The 16,092-nt window shown below is 39.9% G+C and overlaps 1 protein-coding gene across 2 annotated transcripts in view; it reads right to left on the bottom strand.

Annotated features, from left to right (window-relative positions):
- The window catches only part of adam12 (ADAM metallopeptidase domain 12), a 112,197-nt gene that overhangs the window by 8,283 nt on the left and 87,822 nt on the right, over positions 1 to 16,092 (bottom strand). Inside the window, exons 16-21 of one of the 2 annotated variants that reach the window (XM_037783250.1) lie at positions 15,783 to 15,981; positions 11,382 to 11,459; positions 8,464 to 8,572; positions 7,987 to 8,173; positions 6,273 to 6,381; positions 3,451 to 3,702 (exon numbers count right to left, since the gene is read on the bottom strand). In XM_037783250.1, the coding sequence (XP_037639178.1) occupies positions 3,451 to 3,702; positions 6,273 to 6,381; positions 7,987 to 8,173; positions 8,464 to 8,572; positions 11,382 to 11,459; positions 15,783 to 15,981 (934 nt within the window). The remainder of the gene's footprint in view (positions 1 to 3,450; positions 3,703 to 6,272; positions 6,382 to 7,986; positions 8,174 to 8,463; positions 8,573 to 11,381; positions 11,460 to 15,782; positions 15,982 to 16,092) is intronic. The other variant, XM_037783251.1, reaches the window with a different exon arrangement.

A 16,092-nucleotide genomic window follows, 5' to 3' on the forward strand; every position in this document is an offset into this window, starting at 1 on the left:
TGTTAATACAGATTCACCAATATGTACGTTAAGCAGCATTTACATTTTACTGCTGTAGCTGGTCAAAGTGGAGCTAGTTTTAACTACTTCATATTATATATTAGGGCTGTCAATCGATTATAACATTTAATCGCGATTAATCGCATGATTGTCCATAGTTAATCATGATTAATCACATATTATCACACATTTTTTATCTGTTCAAAATGTACCTTAAAGGGAGATTTGTCAAGTATTTAATACTCTTATCAACATGGGAGTGGGCAAATATGCTTGCTTTATGCAAATGTATGTATATATCTATTATTGGAAATCAATTAACAACACAAAACAATGACAAATATTGTGCAGAAACCCTCACAGGTACTACATTTAGTATACAAAATATGCTCAGATCATAACATGGCAAACTGCAGCCCAACATGCAACAACAGCTGTCAGTGTGTCAGTGTGCTGACTTGACTATGACTTGCCCAAAACTGCATGTGATTATCATAAAGTGGGCATGTCTGTAAAGGGGAGACTCGTGGGTACCCATAGAACCCATTTTCATTCACATATCTTGAGGTCAGAGGTCAAGGGACCCCTTTGAAAATGGCTAGTCAGTTTTTCCACGCCAAAATTTAGCGTAAATTTGGAGCGTTATTTAACCTCATTCACCAGTGGATTCCTTAGGTTTTCTAGTTTCATATGATGCCAGTATCTTCACTCTAGCTTAAAAACTGAGCCCCCTACAAGCTAAAAATCCCAAATTGTAATGCTAAGTATTAATCTGAAAAGTAATTAGTAACTATAGCTATAAAATAAATGTAGTGGAGTAAAAAAGGTAGCCAACAATATTTGCCTATGAAATGTGTTGGAGTAGAAGTATAAAGCAGCAGAAAATGGAAAAACAAAAGTTAAGTACAAGTACCTCAAAACTGTGCTTAAGTACAGTACTGGAGTAAATGTACTCAGTTACTTTCCACTACTGCTGCTGCTGCTGCTCACCTGAATGATTAACCTTGGAGGTATAAAAATTGGATCTCTGCACGCCTCCCACTAAGTCCTTCATGCTTTTGCTTTACATCTGGGTTATGCTCTTTAATCCAACAGAGAGAAGTGTCACATCACAAAGCCAATGTCTTCTCCTCTATATTTAAAGCAGCACGCGTCCGTCGATTTTCCCGTGCACCCTGCTGCGGCTCACAGAGTGCCGACATCCAACACAACTGTCCTTGCTGCGCTGGTACAGGAAACGTATCAGGATTTGGATGCACAACCAAATCCACCGGAGGGATGGATTTACTATCTCCACTGCATCCAATACTGCTGGCTCAGCAGAAAGCAGCCGCCTTACTCAGGAGTTGGGTCACAGGGAGGGAGACGGATTGAACTTTGCTGTCGATATGTGGGCGAGCGAGACGACCGCAGTGCAGAATTGCAGTGCGTTCAGGTATCCTGACGCTTTGCTACAGCCTTTAAAAATGACCATACAGGTGGCTGTGCAAGTTTTAGACCATTAACTGCAATTTGCATATATTCTACATTACTGCAGAGCAGTTTTAAAGAGTACCTCGGCTTTCAGATTGATTTCCTTCCTTCCATTCCACTCTACTGCTTTCTGTTAATTTCAGTGACTCTTAAAAATTGCTTGACATATGATAATCCTTCACAGTGAGCATGTCTCATTTATTGTTAAAGTTAAATTACTGTCATGTCGTAATGCAGTGTGAGCAGCGACTGATTTTAAACTCTTCATCTGTGTGTCCGAGGAAACTGTGACATCTGAGAAATTAGTAAATCCACTATTATTTTACAACAGCCATGCTTGTTTGTTGTTTATCTAATAGGTCTGATTTCCCAACAACATATCACATTGAGCTTGAGAGTTTATTCTTGACCTTGAAAACAGTAGTTGACAAAATGATCACACCACAGTATCCACTAAAACTTGGTTTCCACCAAAAGTTCCCGGGACTTTTAGTCCCTGGAAACACGTTTCCAGGGACTAAAAGTTTCCTTCAGCCCATTTCTGAAAAAAAAAAATAAACGGTTTTGTCTCACTGTGACAATATTTACTGCTGCATATATTTACTGACACACGCTGGAGGTAGCAGAGGAAAATGAAACGAAGAGCATCTGTCTCCACAGTAAATCATCTGTTGAGTGTTTAATGGTTATTTATTTGTGCTTTAGAACGTAACTGCCGCGAAACAGTGAGAGAATAACTTCTATTTCTCTCATTCACAGTACCGCCGTGTTACGTCTCTCTCTCTTCTACCACTCGCCCTCACGATCTCTCTCTCTTTTTTTTTTAATGAGTCAGGAGGAAGCCGACAGCCGAGCCTAACTTTACCATCAATGAAAAAGGAATGCTCTTCCATCACCCTAAAATGGTCCTAAATCGACACTGGAGTACTTCCTTGTTTATGAATGAAGCGGTACGCGAGTTGAAGCTGTTGAAACAGCGGCGCTGTGTGTGTGTTTTTTCAATCAGCGATGAACATCCCTGCAAACCCCTTCCCGAAAGTTCTGGTACTTTCAGAAAGTACTAGCCCTCGACCAGGGCCTTTTGCGGGCCCCATAAAATGTCCCCGTAACATAATTTAGACCCTGGTCCCTGTGGTGGAAACCCAATGTGTTCCTCAAAAGGTTCTTATTCCCGGGGTAAACTTCCTGCGGTGGAAACAGGGCTTAAGTATCTGTTCTGGAGCTTTCAATCGTATCACATGATCTTCCTCAGCAGATGGAGTTTACCCAGTAATCATGAGGCTGTAGATGTTGAGATTCTCAGTTTTCTTTAAGGACTTCTTGTCCATGTTGGCTTAAAACGTGTTTTTCAGCGACTGTTTCCAAAGTCAAGAATGAACTTTCAATCTCAACTTTTAAGCCAACATGGACGAGAGGTCTTTAAAGTGCTCAGAAAAAGGGAAATTTGATCATCTACAGTTCCATAAGATCATATGATACAACTGAAAGCAGTCCAGAGCAGTGAGATTTGTTTTGTCAACAACATAGCCTATGATTGCAATACCTTTTTTTTAGCAGCTGACTCAAAGATGTCCGAGTGCCCTTAAACGCACCACCAAGGATTGGTTAAGCTCCAATGACAATTACATTTGACATTTATAAAAAAAAGAAAACTAAATGTTCACTGTGACCTATTTCGAGTCTCAGCAGGTTTATTTTCACACTTTATTAAAATGAAATAAAGTTGATGATTGCCTAGAATATGCTGTAGAAAATGAGTGTAGAAACCTGTGGTATGGTTTAGAAAATGGTCAGGAGTAATGTACAGTAACATATACACAACTTGAATTTAATGGGCTATGCTGTATATACTGAATGGTCCATTAAAGCTGTGGTCTGCACGAAAAATAAATTCCCTTTTTAAAATATTAAAAGACAAGTTATGACAAAGTAAAAGCTACAAACTTTTATATTTATGAATTCTTGAGTCACACCAACCTGGTTTACTCTGTACGATGACTGCTGGCGTGGCAGACTGAGAAAAGGTGGCACTCGAGGTGGTGAGAGGGCCGTGTGGACAGGCAGGACCCGGTGGTGGGCTGGGAGAGGAGGCAGAGTGGGCTGGCCCACGCTCAGAGACACCGGCATGGGATGGCTGATGTGTAAGGGCTGGTAGATGGGCAGTCTGCGCAGGCTGTGGGAGTGGAAGTTGTGTGGGGGGAGAAGAGGCTCCGCACTCAGGAGAGATGACTGAAAAGAGGATTTGAGAGGAAGTTATTTTCAATAGTTCCAGCAGTTAAGCATTATCTGTTATATGTTACACAGGCTTTTATCATAGGTGCTACTATACTACTAACATTAACAATCTCTATTGTATTCAAGTGTACCAGTAAGTCATGATAGTGTGACAATGAGCCAGCACGCACGAAACCAGGACAACCGAAACCAAACCCAAAACCAAAGCAGCTAAATGGAACTCAGCAGTCATTTGTTTTTTCATTTACACCAAAGCTGTTGCATTGTCAAAGTGTGAAAAAGGCACATCACATCCGACTTCTTTAACACTTTTTCTCTTCCACTCTCAATACTCTTTTTTAACTTTTTACTTTTATAAACTTTTATGAAGCAAAATGTCACAGACTTGCTGGTTCCAGCTTCTCAAACGTGAAGAATTTCCGCTTTTCTCACTTTTATATGATTGGAAAATGAAATAATAATGAAATATCTTTTGATTTTAGACTTTTGGTCAGACAAAACAAGCAACAATTTGAAGTACCGGGGTAGGGTCGCATTGCATTGACGCAGGTCACGTATCTGTGTCAATGTGTTTATCTAATATATATAATAGGGGTGGGAATCACCAGAGGCCCGACGATGCTATATTATAACAATACTTAAGTCGCAATACGAAAATTTAAACATTTTGCGATATGCTGTGTATTGCGATAAGATATACTGCAATATATTGCGATTTATTACCTTTTTTCAACTGCAAATAAAACATCTGTTTTATCTAATAAGATAAAGTTTTCACTCTGTACATCTCAGAGTTTTCATTCACATATCTTGAGGTCAGAGGTCAAGGGACCCGTTTGAAAATGACCATGCCAGTTTTTCCTCGCCAAATTTACCGTACCTTTGGAGCGTTATTTAGCCTTCTTCTCGACAAGCTAACATGACATGGTTGGTACCAATAGATTCCTTAGGTTTCTAGTTTCATATGATTCTTCTCTCTAGATTTAAGGCTGAGCCAATACAACCTCTGAAAGACAGAATAGCTGTCGGGATTGTTAAGAGGTCAATAAATTGTTTAATAAAAGACAAATATGTGTCTGTGTATCGATACAATATTGCCACGTAAAATATCGTGATACTTTGCCGTATCGATTTTTCGCCCCACCCCTAACATATAATCTATATTACTCTTTTCAATCATGGCTGCTCGTTGATTGGTGTCACTTCATGCTGCCGCCACCTCTGGTGTTCTCTCTTTGTTTGTGTCCATTTGGGATCGGGTCTAGTTATCCTCTGGTCTATTCAGATTGGGTTTTATGGTCGGTGGGTCCCTTTTTGGATCTCTTTTTAAAAAAAAAAAGTATTTATTCCTGGTAGGTTTTCGAAAAAAAGCTTTGCATCAGTGAAGCCCTCAAATTTAAAGATGTCAAACGAGCTTCTGGGGAATCGTGATGGACACCTTAATGGACTTAATTTGGAATATAAGATTCACCAAACAAATAATCAACAAGTTAATGATCATGAAAATAATCATTAGTTGCAGCCCTAGTCTTGTGTAAGGATTGCAGTGCAGGCACAAAAAGTAAAACTCCACCTCAGCCATAAAACTCTCATTAGTTTGAAAAAGCTGATGTCAGAAATGGTCGTAAATCTGGAGAACAACATTATTAGATATGACGTTCTAAAAATTGTAAAAGCCAGAGTCTGACCGCATGTCCTGAGCAGCTGTTACCCCTCCGTTCCAGCACAAAAAAAATAATGCCTAAAATGGCCAGAAAGGAATTGGCTGGTGGACAACACACACACACACACACACACACAATGCAGATGTATTCAAAGAGAGATGCTGACTGACATCTGGTCATCAGCGAGTGGCTGAAGCGGTCACCATAATAAGAACAGACAGGCTGTTTCAAATAGTCATTCTGGTGGACAGAATACTACTCAACATGAACTGGATGAACTTCTACACTCAATTATGATATGAATATGACTTTATATACACAGTTTCTACAGATACAGGACTGTGCAAACACAAATCGCACACACTCATGAATATAAATACCTTAATTTTGTTACTTTCACACCCATATAAATGATAGGTAATCTCCCGCTGTGCTATCATTTCCCAACAAAACAAATCTAAACCTGCTTTCTTCCTCCGCCTGAATCAATCAACTCTGCTCCCTACTCATTAAAAAAATCTTTTTTTATCACAAACAACATATTAAAGGGGCTCAAATAACAACATCCTGAGTCTCATTTAAATGGAACGATCTCTCCATTACAGTTTCTCTGCCTCCTGTCAACAAAAGCACCGTAATTAATATTTCTCCGAGAGAGACAGAGAGATATATGGTGGCGTGGAATCAATTATCCGGCATCTTGTTTTGTCAACAAGCCCGGAAACCGAAGCTTGGAAGTTATTGCAGGAATCTAATAGAGTGTGATTACAAAAGAAATCAAATCAAATGGGCCGTGACAGAAATGAGCACACAAACTGTACATACAATATGAACATACATTATATGCCGATACACAGTGATTAATGCAGCAAAACAGATCTGTTGTAGGGAGTGAGTCACCTTATAAATGTTGGCTCCAGAGGGTTTGGGTGGAGGCTTGCGCTGTGGGGTGGGCCTGTACATGGACTGAGTCCTGATGGGGCTGGTGGGCCTGTTGGCCTCCACAGATCTATAAGCACAACAGAAGTATTTGTCTTGTGTCATGTGTTTTATACATTTGTTTTCATGTTCCTCACTTGTATCGCACTATAAACAAAGAAAAAAACAAAAACTTAAAGGTCCAATCCGTAGTTGTTGTTGTTTTGTTGTTACATTTCTAGTATATTCACAAAGTTTAACTGTAGATACAAAATAAACATGTTTGTGTTTCTCAAACTATCATTATTGAAAATATAGGCCTGTTTTTCCCACGTTTAGAAATATCACTCATAAATAAGAAATTAAAAGCTTCAGAATTAAAAAAAACATTTGAGTCAGAATGTGATGACTGTTGGTGGGTAGCTTGTTTATGTTGCCAGGCCGCTGTCAATCAAATGTGATGAAACCATATCAACACAGTCCTAATGACGCAGATTAGCTGGGCTCTTGAGTGTTAAACTCCCTATAGATGATCTCTAATGATGTTTTTTCCCCAACTTTGATCCATGCTTATTTAGTCACGAATAATTCATGTTATATAGAAATACTTGAAGGTATAATATGTTTAATTTGTCAGTTGGTGTTTGTAAAGACACCGCATTCAAAGTTGGCCCCCTCCTCCATGGCTCAACTAGCAAGCGAGGGAGAGAGGGAGAGGGAGAGAGAGAGAGAGAGAGAGAGAGAGAGAGAGAGAGAGCAGCGATGGACGAGCAAGCTATTGAGTGAATGAAGAGAGGGAGCGGCGTTAGTGAGAACAAAATAAAACGTTATTTTCTGATTGTTTCGCAGTGGTTATGTTTCTAAAGCACAAGTAAACACACTCGCAACTCCTCAAAAGCCTGCGGGAAGGTGCAGCGCTGCCAAAAGGCTCTTTTCTGATACCCAGAAACGTCCTGACTACAGCAAACTAAGAAGAAAAGGGAAAATACAGGCAGGCGGCAGGGTCTCTGTAGATACAGACACCACCACACACTTCTAGTTGGTCTGAAGTGATGATTGAGAGGGATCATTTTAGTATCAGTCTATACATGTTTTTTGTTTTAGGAAATTCCTGCATATTATATCTTTACATGCCAGGTTTTCAGGGGCTTTAAATGCCCAAACTATTGTTTTATTTGACCATATACTTCTATATGTTATATTTAGAGTGTTCATATAAGGTATATAATCACAACCTTTACTAGATGAAAAAGAATATTTGTGTTTCTCAGCTGATCATAATTGAAAAAAAGGGTTGTTTTCCCGTTTATAAATATTACTCATATAAACAAGAATAGCGTCAGATAAGTTATTTCTTGACCTTTGAAATAGTACTTTGAGTACTTTAGTACTTTTCTCCACAAAAACAAGCATTTATTCTATTTGCCAAATGTTATGAAGAGCCACCCAGGTGTACCCAAGCTAAAAACAATTATTAAAAGTATTAATAAAGTAACTTGTGTCAGGTTTCAAATCAATGACTTACGGCACTAAAATGACGTAACAATTTCACTTTAAAACAAGACAGCAGGAATAAGAACTTAACTTTGTGGTATTAATCCAATAATCAAAATATCTAAACAGCCTCTCAACATGTGACTGAGCCCCAATCAAACCTCACTGGCTCTTTGTTTCGTTTCATAAAGAGACATGTCACCTGAGTTTCTCCAAGGTGCTCTTCTTATTGGTGAAGAGGAGGTGCAGCAGGCTCTTCCTCTTCAGAAAGATGACGACGGTGGCTACCAGGAGGCTGACCAGGGTAACCAGGATTGCCACAGTTATGACCACGCTGTCGGCTGATGCCACATATGACAACACGCACATTAATACACACACACGCACATCTACGGCACAGAATGACAGGACAAAGATCATTACAGCTAGGCCACGGTCAGCAGCGGCAGTTTGTGATTCACATTTCTCTGTTCTTGAACTCCAAGAACTAAAATGTATTTTCTTTCCCTCTTAAAGCAACAGACTGCAGACACAGTGTAATGTATTGCTGGGTGGAAGGGGAGTTGAGTTGTTATAGGAAAGTTACACTGCAGTCCAAACCACACATCAATCCAGTACTGACTCTGCAAGAAAGAGATGTCTAGATGAGTGAGGATAGAAATGAAATCGTCCACACTACCTGCCAGTCTCATTGGCCCGCTGTCGATGCTCCCACCAAAGCCCGCTTTCTCACAGAACGGAGGGGCGCTGTGTGCTTCACAGTGGCAGTTCTTCTTATTGTTGCACACCTGCAAACAAGGTCGTTTTACTGTATATTCCATGCTATACTGACACTCCTTTTCTCATGCATAAAATAGTATCAACAGGCAATTTATATTCCTACCAGCTAAACCGCAGATATAAATGATGTATGGGCTTGTTTTTCATAAATAAACCACTCTCATTCAGTTAGTCTGAGTGACTTTCAATATAAGAGGACACTTGCTCTGCATGTGTGTGTGTACTGAGAGTCATAATAGATAAAACATGTGCATAGAGAGAGTCCATCCCGTAAAGCCTCAGGTTTCCAGTGCACAAGTTGGATCCAGGAGGATTCCCTGGCGAGGTAACCTCGGTCCAGCTGTCAGTTGGACGGCAGGGAGGTGCAGAGGGAGTTGTGCAGCTGTGGGGGATTTACATTTAGCGCAGACGTGCAGTCAAGTGCCTTGGTTGCCTCCAGGCCACGGACACTCCTTCGCACCGAGTGACGGGGTTAAGAGGCACTTGAGGGGCTCAGAGGGGAGGCGTGATTTTAATGCGTGTGTGTGTGAAGGGTAATGTTACGACAGCAAAGCAAATATCTTGATTTTGTCACAAGGAAACATCATCGGTCTCTCTTGAATTAACACTCAGGAGACATTAAATGTGAAATAAGAGTAGGCACCTAATTCTTAAAATCCTCTTGAGCTAAAGATGCATATAAAAAATAATTATACAGAGACAGATTACATCCACTGTATACTGAAAAGTAATTTTGCTATGTCTGAGGATATCTAATATATTTGAAATTAAATTAGTCACTGATTCTTGCATTAGATGCACAGACACTGGCTTTATCTTTTCATATGAACATATTTGATATATCAGAAACAAATGACACTTCACATTTGGATCCATTTATGTGCTGAAGATGTCTACTATGATACTAATGTACCTGAGTACAGTCAATACATGCCTGGCAAGATAAGGTGAGTTGACTTGAAGGCGAACAATATTCTTTAAACTCCCACAGTATATTCAGATAATCACTACTTTTCCAGTCAGGTCTCGTACTGTGCAAGGTGTTTGAGAAAATGGCAAACAAATTGAGTTGGCAGATATTTCCGCAGAGGGGAAAGATGCAGCTCAAGTCCACGCTCTTAATGGGAAACTATTTCTCTAAACTTCAGTTATCTTGCAAAGTATTTTCTATGCGATTATTTTTATTGCAGTGAGCCGATCGACTGGCAGCTTTTGTTGTTGAGCGTAACGATGTTATTCTTTTTATTGACGGACTCATTTGGTTCAGCGGTGTTTGGCCATTTACAGCATAATAAGAAAAAGTTTAAGGAATATACAATTTTAGGATCACAGGTTTGGTTTCTCATTTTATATAATCTCTGCAAAGTCAATTGCCATAATTGAGGATGAAGATCAGAGGTTACTGTAAGCTAAACTAGCTTCTGGTGAGTGCTTGATTCTGGAAACTAAACAACAAAGCAAATAAAACATACCCTCCCACCCCCTGTTGAATTAGTGACAAGTGATACTAAGAGAGAAAGGTGATCATGTCTTGCAAAACAAAAATTAAATCTGACCAGAATGCACCAGTCACAGTAGGCTAACATACTGAAAAATCAAGGTATGCTGATATATATATATCTTTTAAATGAAATTATCTTGTTATATATCGTATATATTGTTCCTATTTTTAATATTTCCCCTTGTTTATATTGTTCCTATTTTTATATTTCCTTCTATTCAAATTGTTCAAATTTTGTTTCACTTTTGTTTTGCTTTTTTTTTTACTGTGTTGTATCTTTGCTTTTTGTTTTTACTGATGCTTCTTGTTTCTGCACTATACCCTTTGCTGCTGTACACTGCAAATGTCCCCACTGTGGGACTAATAAAGGAATATCATATCTTATCTCGAATAGGCCAAAAATAAACTGTAGCCTGCTGGTAGGCGTATATCTAACATAATTTAACCATCTAAAAGTGAAAAATAGAACCATAGGTTCTATTTTAATTAGACTCTGCCTGTCTCCTTGATCACCATAGTCTTCAAATTGTAATTATTCTCCTCCTCAGTTCTTGGTTTACTTGGCCTACTTTTAACCCTCTGACAATGATGGTAGATCATCTGACTGGCATTAACATTGCTGTCGTTTGAAGGAAGTTGCAGGCTTCGGTTTTTAAGATAGTGGACAAACAGTGGTACCGTATGAATCTTGAGATTGCGATGAATCCGTTGATACCAAACATGTCATGCAACTTACAGGGAAAAGGGCTAAATATTACTCCAAAGCTGAGCTGTCTTTACCGCGAGGTCCGTGATACATCAGTAGCAAACAGCAGTGTTATGGCCAGGCTGCTTTGTACTGCCTCCGGCACTTGGTGCCCTACGCACAGAGTGTGATGCGCGTGTGCCTAGTGGCGGCGCAGATGTCTTGGCAGGAAGTGTTACTTTAATGCTGCAACTGAACTAATATTGTGGTTTCTCCCTGCAGTGCATGCACTGTATCGCCTCTCACTGTATAGCCAGAAGATGATTGACGACACCTTAAGTAGACCATAAATGGTGCTGTTAAATGGGATTGATTAAACCTCAGTGGAACAATGAAGATTGATTGTACATAGAAACATCTGCCATAATATACAGGCTGCACTGTAAATACACTGTTGCTCTGCTATTGTGTGCAATTATAGGGCAGTTCGACAATCTTAATCTTTGTTCAGTTGGTCAGAAAGTGACTAAATAGATAAATACAGAGTCCTCCCAAAGGTGTTGCGCTGTTTCACAGGCTACAGTGTATAATTCAACACGAAATATTGAGCTAGTAGATACTTTGCACTCACCCCACGTCCATTGCACTTCCCAGAGCACTCATGCACACCAAAGACACTGACATTCTGGCACTGGCGATTCAGGCACACCTATAAAGGGGAAAGCATCATTAGGCAGTTTTAAGAGGTATAGAATTGGAGAGCCAGTGAAGATGAACACAGAAAATAAGAAGAAGCGTGTACAGTTGGATGATATCAGTCTTTTATGTGCACAGGTTTAGTAGCAGGTGCCTGATTGACGCCTTCTGCAAGTTCTCTACTCAAATGCAAATGCAATTTGCCTGTGTATAAACAAAATTAACACGGAAATGGAATACAATTGTAAATGCTACATACAATTATTAAGGTTGACACAAAGTTTTCTCAACAACTGAAGTGTTGTTTGGTGGACATGTATACCAAATTCAACTGACTAGTGCTAGTGAAGTTGATTGGAAGAACGGTTCTCGAGATATGCGAAGGGCAGTCATTTTCAGACAGGCAGACAGACCGAGAATACTTCCTTTATAGTTAGATGCTGCTGCTACAGCACCACCTATTGGCCAAAAGGCACCAAATTTGCAATGGTCACTCAGACATCATATCTACACACGTCCACCAAATGTAGTTAAAATAGTACAAAGCGTTCAGGAGATATGACATTTTTTGTAATATAAACTCTGCCCAAAGCATTTGAGCAAACTTTGAGGGCCAGCTATAGCAAAACTGTATGGAACATCAAAAATCTGAAAAAGTAACTTTTTCCAGCTTGGTCCAGAGATGTTCTGTACCAAATTTGGTGACGATTGCTCACAATGTGTAGGAGGAGTAGCAAATCAGATTTGGACACAATTCGAAATGGTGGAAAATCAATCTAGGCACAAATGGGTGTGACTTAAATGGATAGATTCGTCCAGTTTCTGAGAGTTAAGGTTCATAAGTCACAGGCCAAAACATAAAGTTCATTGTTATAGCACCACATTCAACACTGCACTCCCTTGGGTCCCCAGCAATACACCCACCTAGTGTGAAGTAGATTGGATGAGCGGTTCTCAAGATATGCGAAGGACATACCGACAGAAATTCCTCGCTTTATAGTGAGATTCTCTTTCAGGCAAAGAGTTTCGCTCCCCCACACACATCACGACCCTTAATGCAGTTCATAAGGTTAAGATGGAAAAGGCACAATATGCCGCGTATCCCGAGAACAAACACAAACATCAGACTGGCAAAAGCCAGCTGTTGCTTTTATGTAGAAAATAAAGCCTGCATTAGCTTTGAGCTCTCATCTTTGTCAGATTGCCATCTGTTGTGTGGGCCATGTGCTCCTTAACCTTTCTGAGAAGAACAAAGGCCCATGAGAAAGACCAACCTTCAAGCCGGCAATATTTCCAGATAATGTGTGGAGCTCACTCCCATTTGGCAGAGACAACAGCCAGGAGACAAGCTAACCTGGCAAACGGCCATTTTGCACACAAAGCTCAAAAGCCTTTTAGCTCTGAGGGCAAGTTCCTTTAGATAACTGAAAAAGCTTAGGAGGACTTGTAGGACTGTGAGACACCACAGTTTAGTTCCATGGTCTAAAGCTGGACGAGTCAGACAGCACATCGTACGAAACTAGTTCTTCTCTAGCATAACCCGGTCCTCGCACATTCAGCCAATAAAACAATAAACTTTATTGTTATATCCTATATTAGGGCTTTCAATCATAACGACTTAACGCAAATTAGTTTTAACGACACAAATTTCTGTAACGCATTAACGCAACTTGTGATTTTTAGGTTGTAGAAACTAGAAAAGCCTAAGGAATCCATTTGGTACCAACCATGTCATACTAGCTTGTCACGAAGGAGGCTAAATAACGCTCCAAACTTGCCCTAAATTTTGGTGAGGAAAAACTGGCATGGTCATTTTCAAAGTCCCTTGACCTCTGACCTCAAGATATGTGAATGAAAATGGGTTCTATGGGTAACCACGAGTCTCCCCTTTACAGACATGCCCACTTTATGATAATCACATGCAGTTTAGGGCAAGTCAAATCAGCACACTGACACACTGACAGCTGTTGCATATTTGTCCACTCCCATGTTGATAAGAGTATTAAATACTTAACAAATCTCCCTTTAAGGTACATTTTGAACAGATAAAAAATGTGCAATTAATTTGCGATTAAATATTTTAATCGACTGACAGCCATTATGTATTTATATATACTGTATATATATATATATCAATATCAGCCAGTATACTCAGTATCAGCTGGACTCTAAAACACACTCATTGCCTTTACTGTACGTGGCCCGATCATGCTTACTGTTGTGCATAGTCACCCCCCCGAACCCCAAGGACCCATTCTGAGCCAGGAAAAACCCTGGCCATGTCTCAAAGCTTGTGCAATATTTTCTGTATTACAGGAAATAGTGAGAAATCTCAACGTCTTGCACCACTGGATTTTAAAAATTTCCATCCAGAGGGGCTGATGTGTAGAACTAACCTGCCTTGCTGTTTATGCATCTGAACAACATTTCACCTGGTATAATCAGGAGAGTATAGAGGCCACTGAACACTGCATGTAAGGGGAAAAGGTGGACATTTTGCATTACTGCTGTTCTGGACAGGGAAATTAACGTGTAAGTCTGTTATGATGCTATAGAGTTGCTATAAAAAAACATAATGTTTATGTATTTACTTATTGATATAAAGCAGCAGAGGAAGTTGCCCATATGATCCCCGTATCATATGCTCTCACAACCAGCTTGCCATTAATGGAGGACTGAGAACAGATATTGTAACCTCATCTGCAGAGACAATTAAGGAGGCCAGTGCTCCAGGCCAAAGCTCTTTTTCTGCCTCTTTCTTGGCAGAAAAAGGCCCTGATGTCACTGGCGTGGTGAGAGAGGTTTTTTAGGGCAGCACATAGGAGGAGAAAAGTTGAGAGGCACACCTAATAAAATAACTGGTTGCCATAAAGGTCTTGTCCAGCCCTCAGCATGATGTGTATGTATGGATCACTGGATTCACTCAGGAGTTAACTTTATTAGCCCTATTCTTTAGGAAAGGCAACCTCTCTGTCTCTGTCTGGGCTCCGTACTGCAGTACTCTTTACTCAGCACCCAAAGGAATATTACAATAGGCTCATACAATTGTCAGCCTTTTGGGGTCTCTAGAGGACAAATAATATAGCTGCATGCTGTGGTTATAGGGCAATAAACAACAAGCGAACAGCTACTTCAAAAGCTATGATAAGGACTTGTACATTAACGTAATGAACTCTGGATGACAGAGGCTTATACTCTGGTCTATACAATACGTGGTCACATGTAATTTAGTATTGTTGTCACACCTGTGCATAGGTGAGACCTAATGTTGAATCATAAGTTTTGAGCATTGTCTGTGCTACTTAACAAAAATCAAATACAACCTCTTTAACCCCTGAGACCCGCGGGATCCCAACTGACTTTACTGTCTTTCAGAGGCAGTAGCAGGTTCAATTTGAGAGCTATAGTAAAAGTACTGATATCATATGAAACTAGAAAACCTACTATAAGGAATCCACTGGCACCATGTCATGTTAGCTTGTCGGGAAGACTGTTAAATACAACTCCAAACTTAAGCAAAATTTTGGCGAGGAAAAACTATTATGGTCATTTTCAAAGGGGTCCCTTGACCTCTGACCTCAAGATATGTGAATGAAAATGGGTTCTATGGGTACCCACAAGTCTCCCCTTTACAGAAATGCCCACTTTATGATGATCACATGCAGTTTGGGGCAAAAAAACACCAGTTCTTTGAATGCAGTATAAATGTGTTATTTTCGCTAATTCTTAAAATGGTGTATTTTAATATTTCTGCATACTGGGGTCCCTAAACAGTCTTGGAATTACATAAATTGGGTATGACTGGAAAGCTGAGACTCTTTTGGATCCAATGAGCCCAATTGGATTCATATGTCGATGTTAGTCCCCATAGTATTCATTTCATTGTAGTGAGACCATTTTTAATAATTTGACCTCACTGTATAAAATGACCTGTAGTGACCTCTAGGATAATCACAGCCTCATGAAACTTTACAGCTACAAACTAGAGACCTAGAGCATTTAGAGAATGGATGGATTTGTCTTTCTTGGTGTCTTAATGTGTTTTTTGGAGGGATCATTCATAATTTTTATCAATTCTCCAGTGGTAAAAAATGGTTAAATTTAGCACCAAATCTGTGAAACAAATGGTATCAACCCAACAACTTGCATCTCAAATTAATTTTCAGATTCCAGCTTTCAGATGATGTACACCACTTCTATGTGACATCTACTGTTGACCTGCTCTCTTCCCCTAAGTACCCCCTGTATCCTCCTAAAAAAGACAAAACCGAGTCTATTGTGGGTCTCAGAGAATTAAAATGTATCTTTACAATTAAATGATAAACTAATCACTCACCATGCCGTCTCCACACTTTGTACCAGCCAGAACCAGTCCAGGATCAGGCATGTCATCGCCCAGATAGACATGTGTTCCTCGACACAGAATACGCCCTCCCTCTTGTAGCGGGATGTTGGTTTCAATGGAAACAGCGTTTGTTCCAATCACTGGCCGGTTGGCTCCTCCCTGGCACTGAATTTTACCACACTTTGCATCCCTGCATACAACACACACACACACACACACACACACACGGAAACATGCATGCGTGTACACAAACATTAAAATGACACATACTAAAACGCTTAATCAATAAAGCCTCAAACAT

The sequence above is a fragment of the Sebastes umbrosus genome, chromosome 10, assembly GCF_015220745.1.
Source record: "Sebastes umbrosus isolate fSebUmb1 chromosome 10, fSebUmb1.pri, whole genome shotgun sequence".
Lineage (NCBI taxonomy): Eukaryota > Metazoa > Chordata > Actinopteri > Perciformes > Sebastidae > Sebastes > Sebastes umbrosus.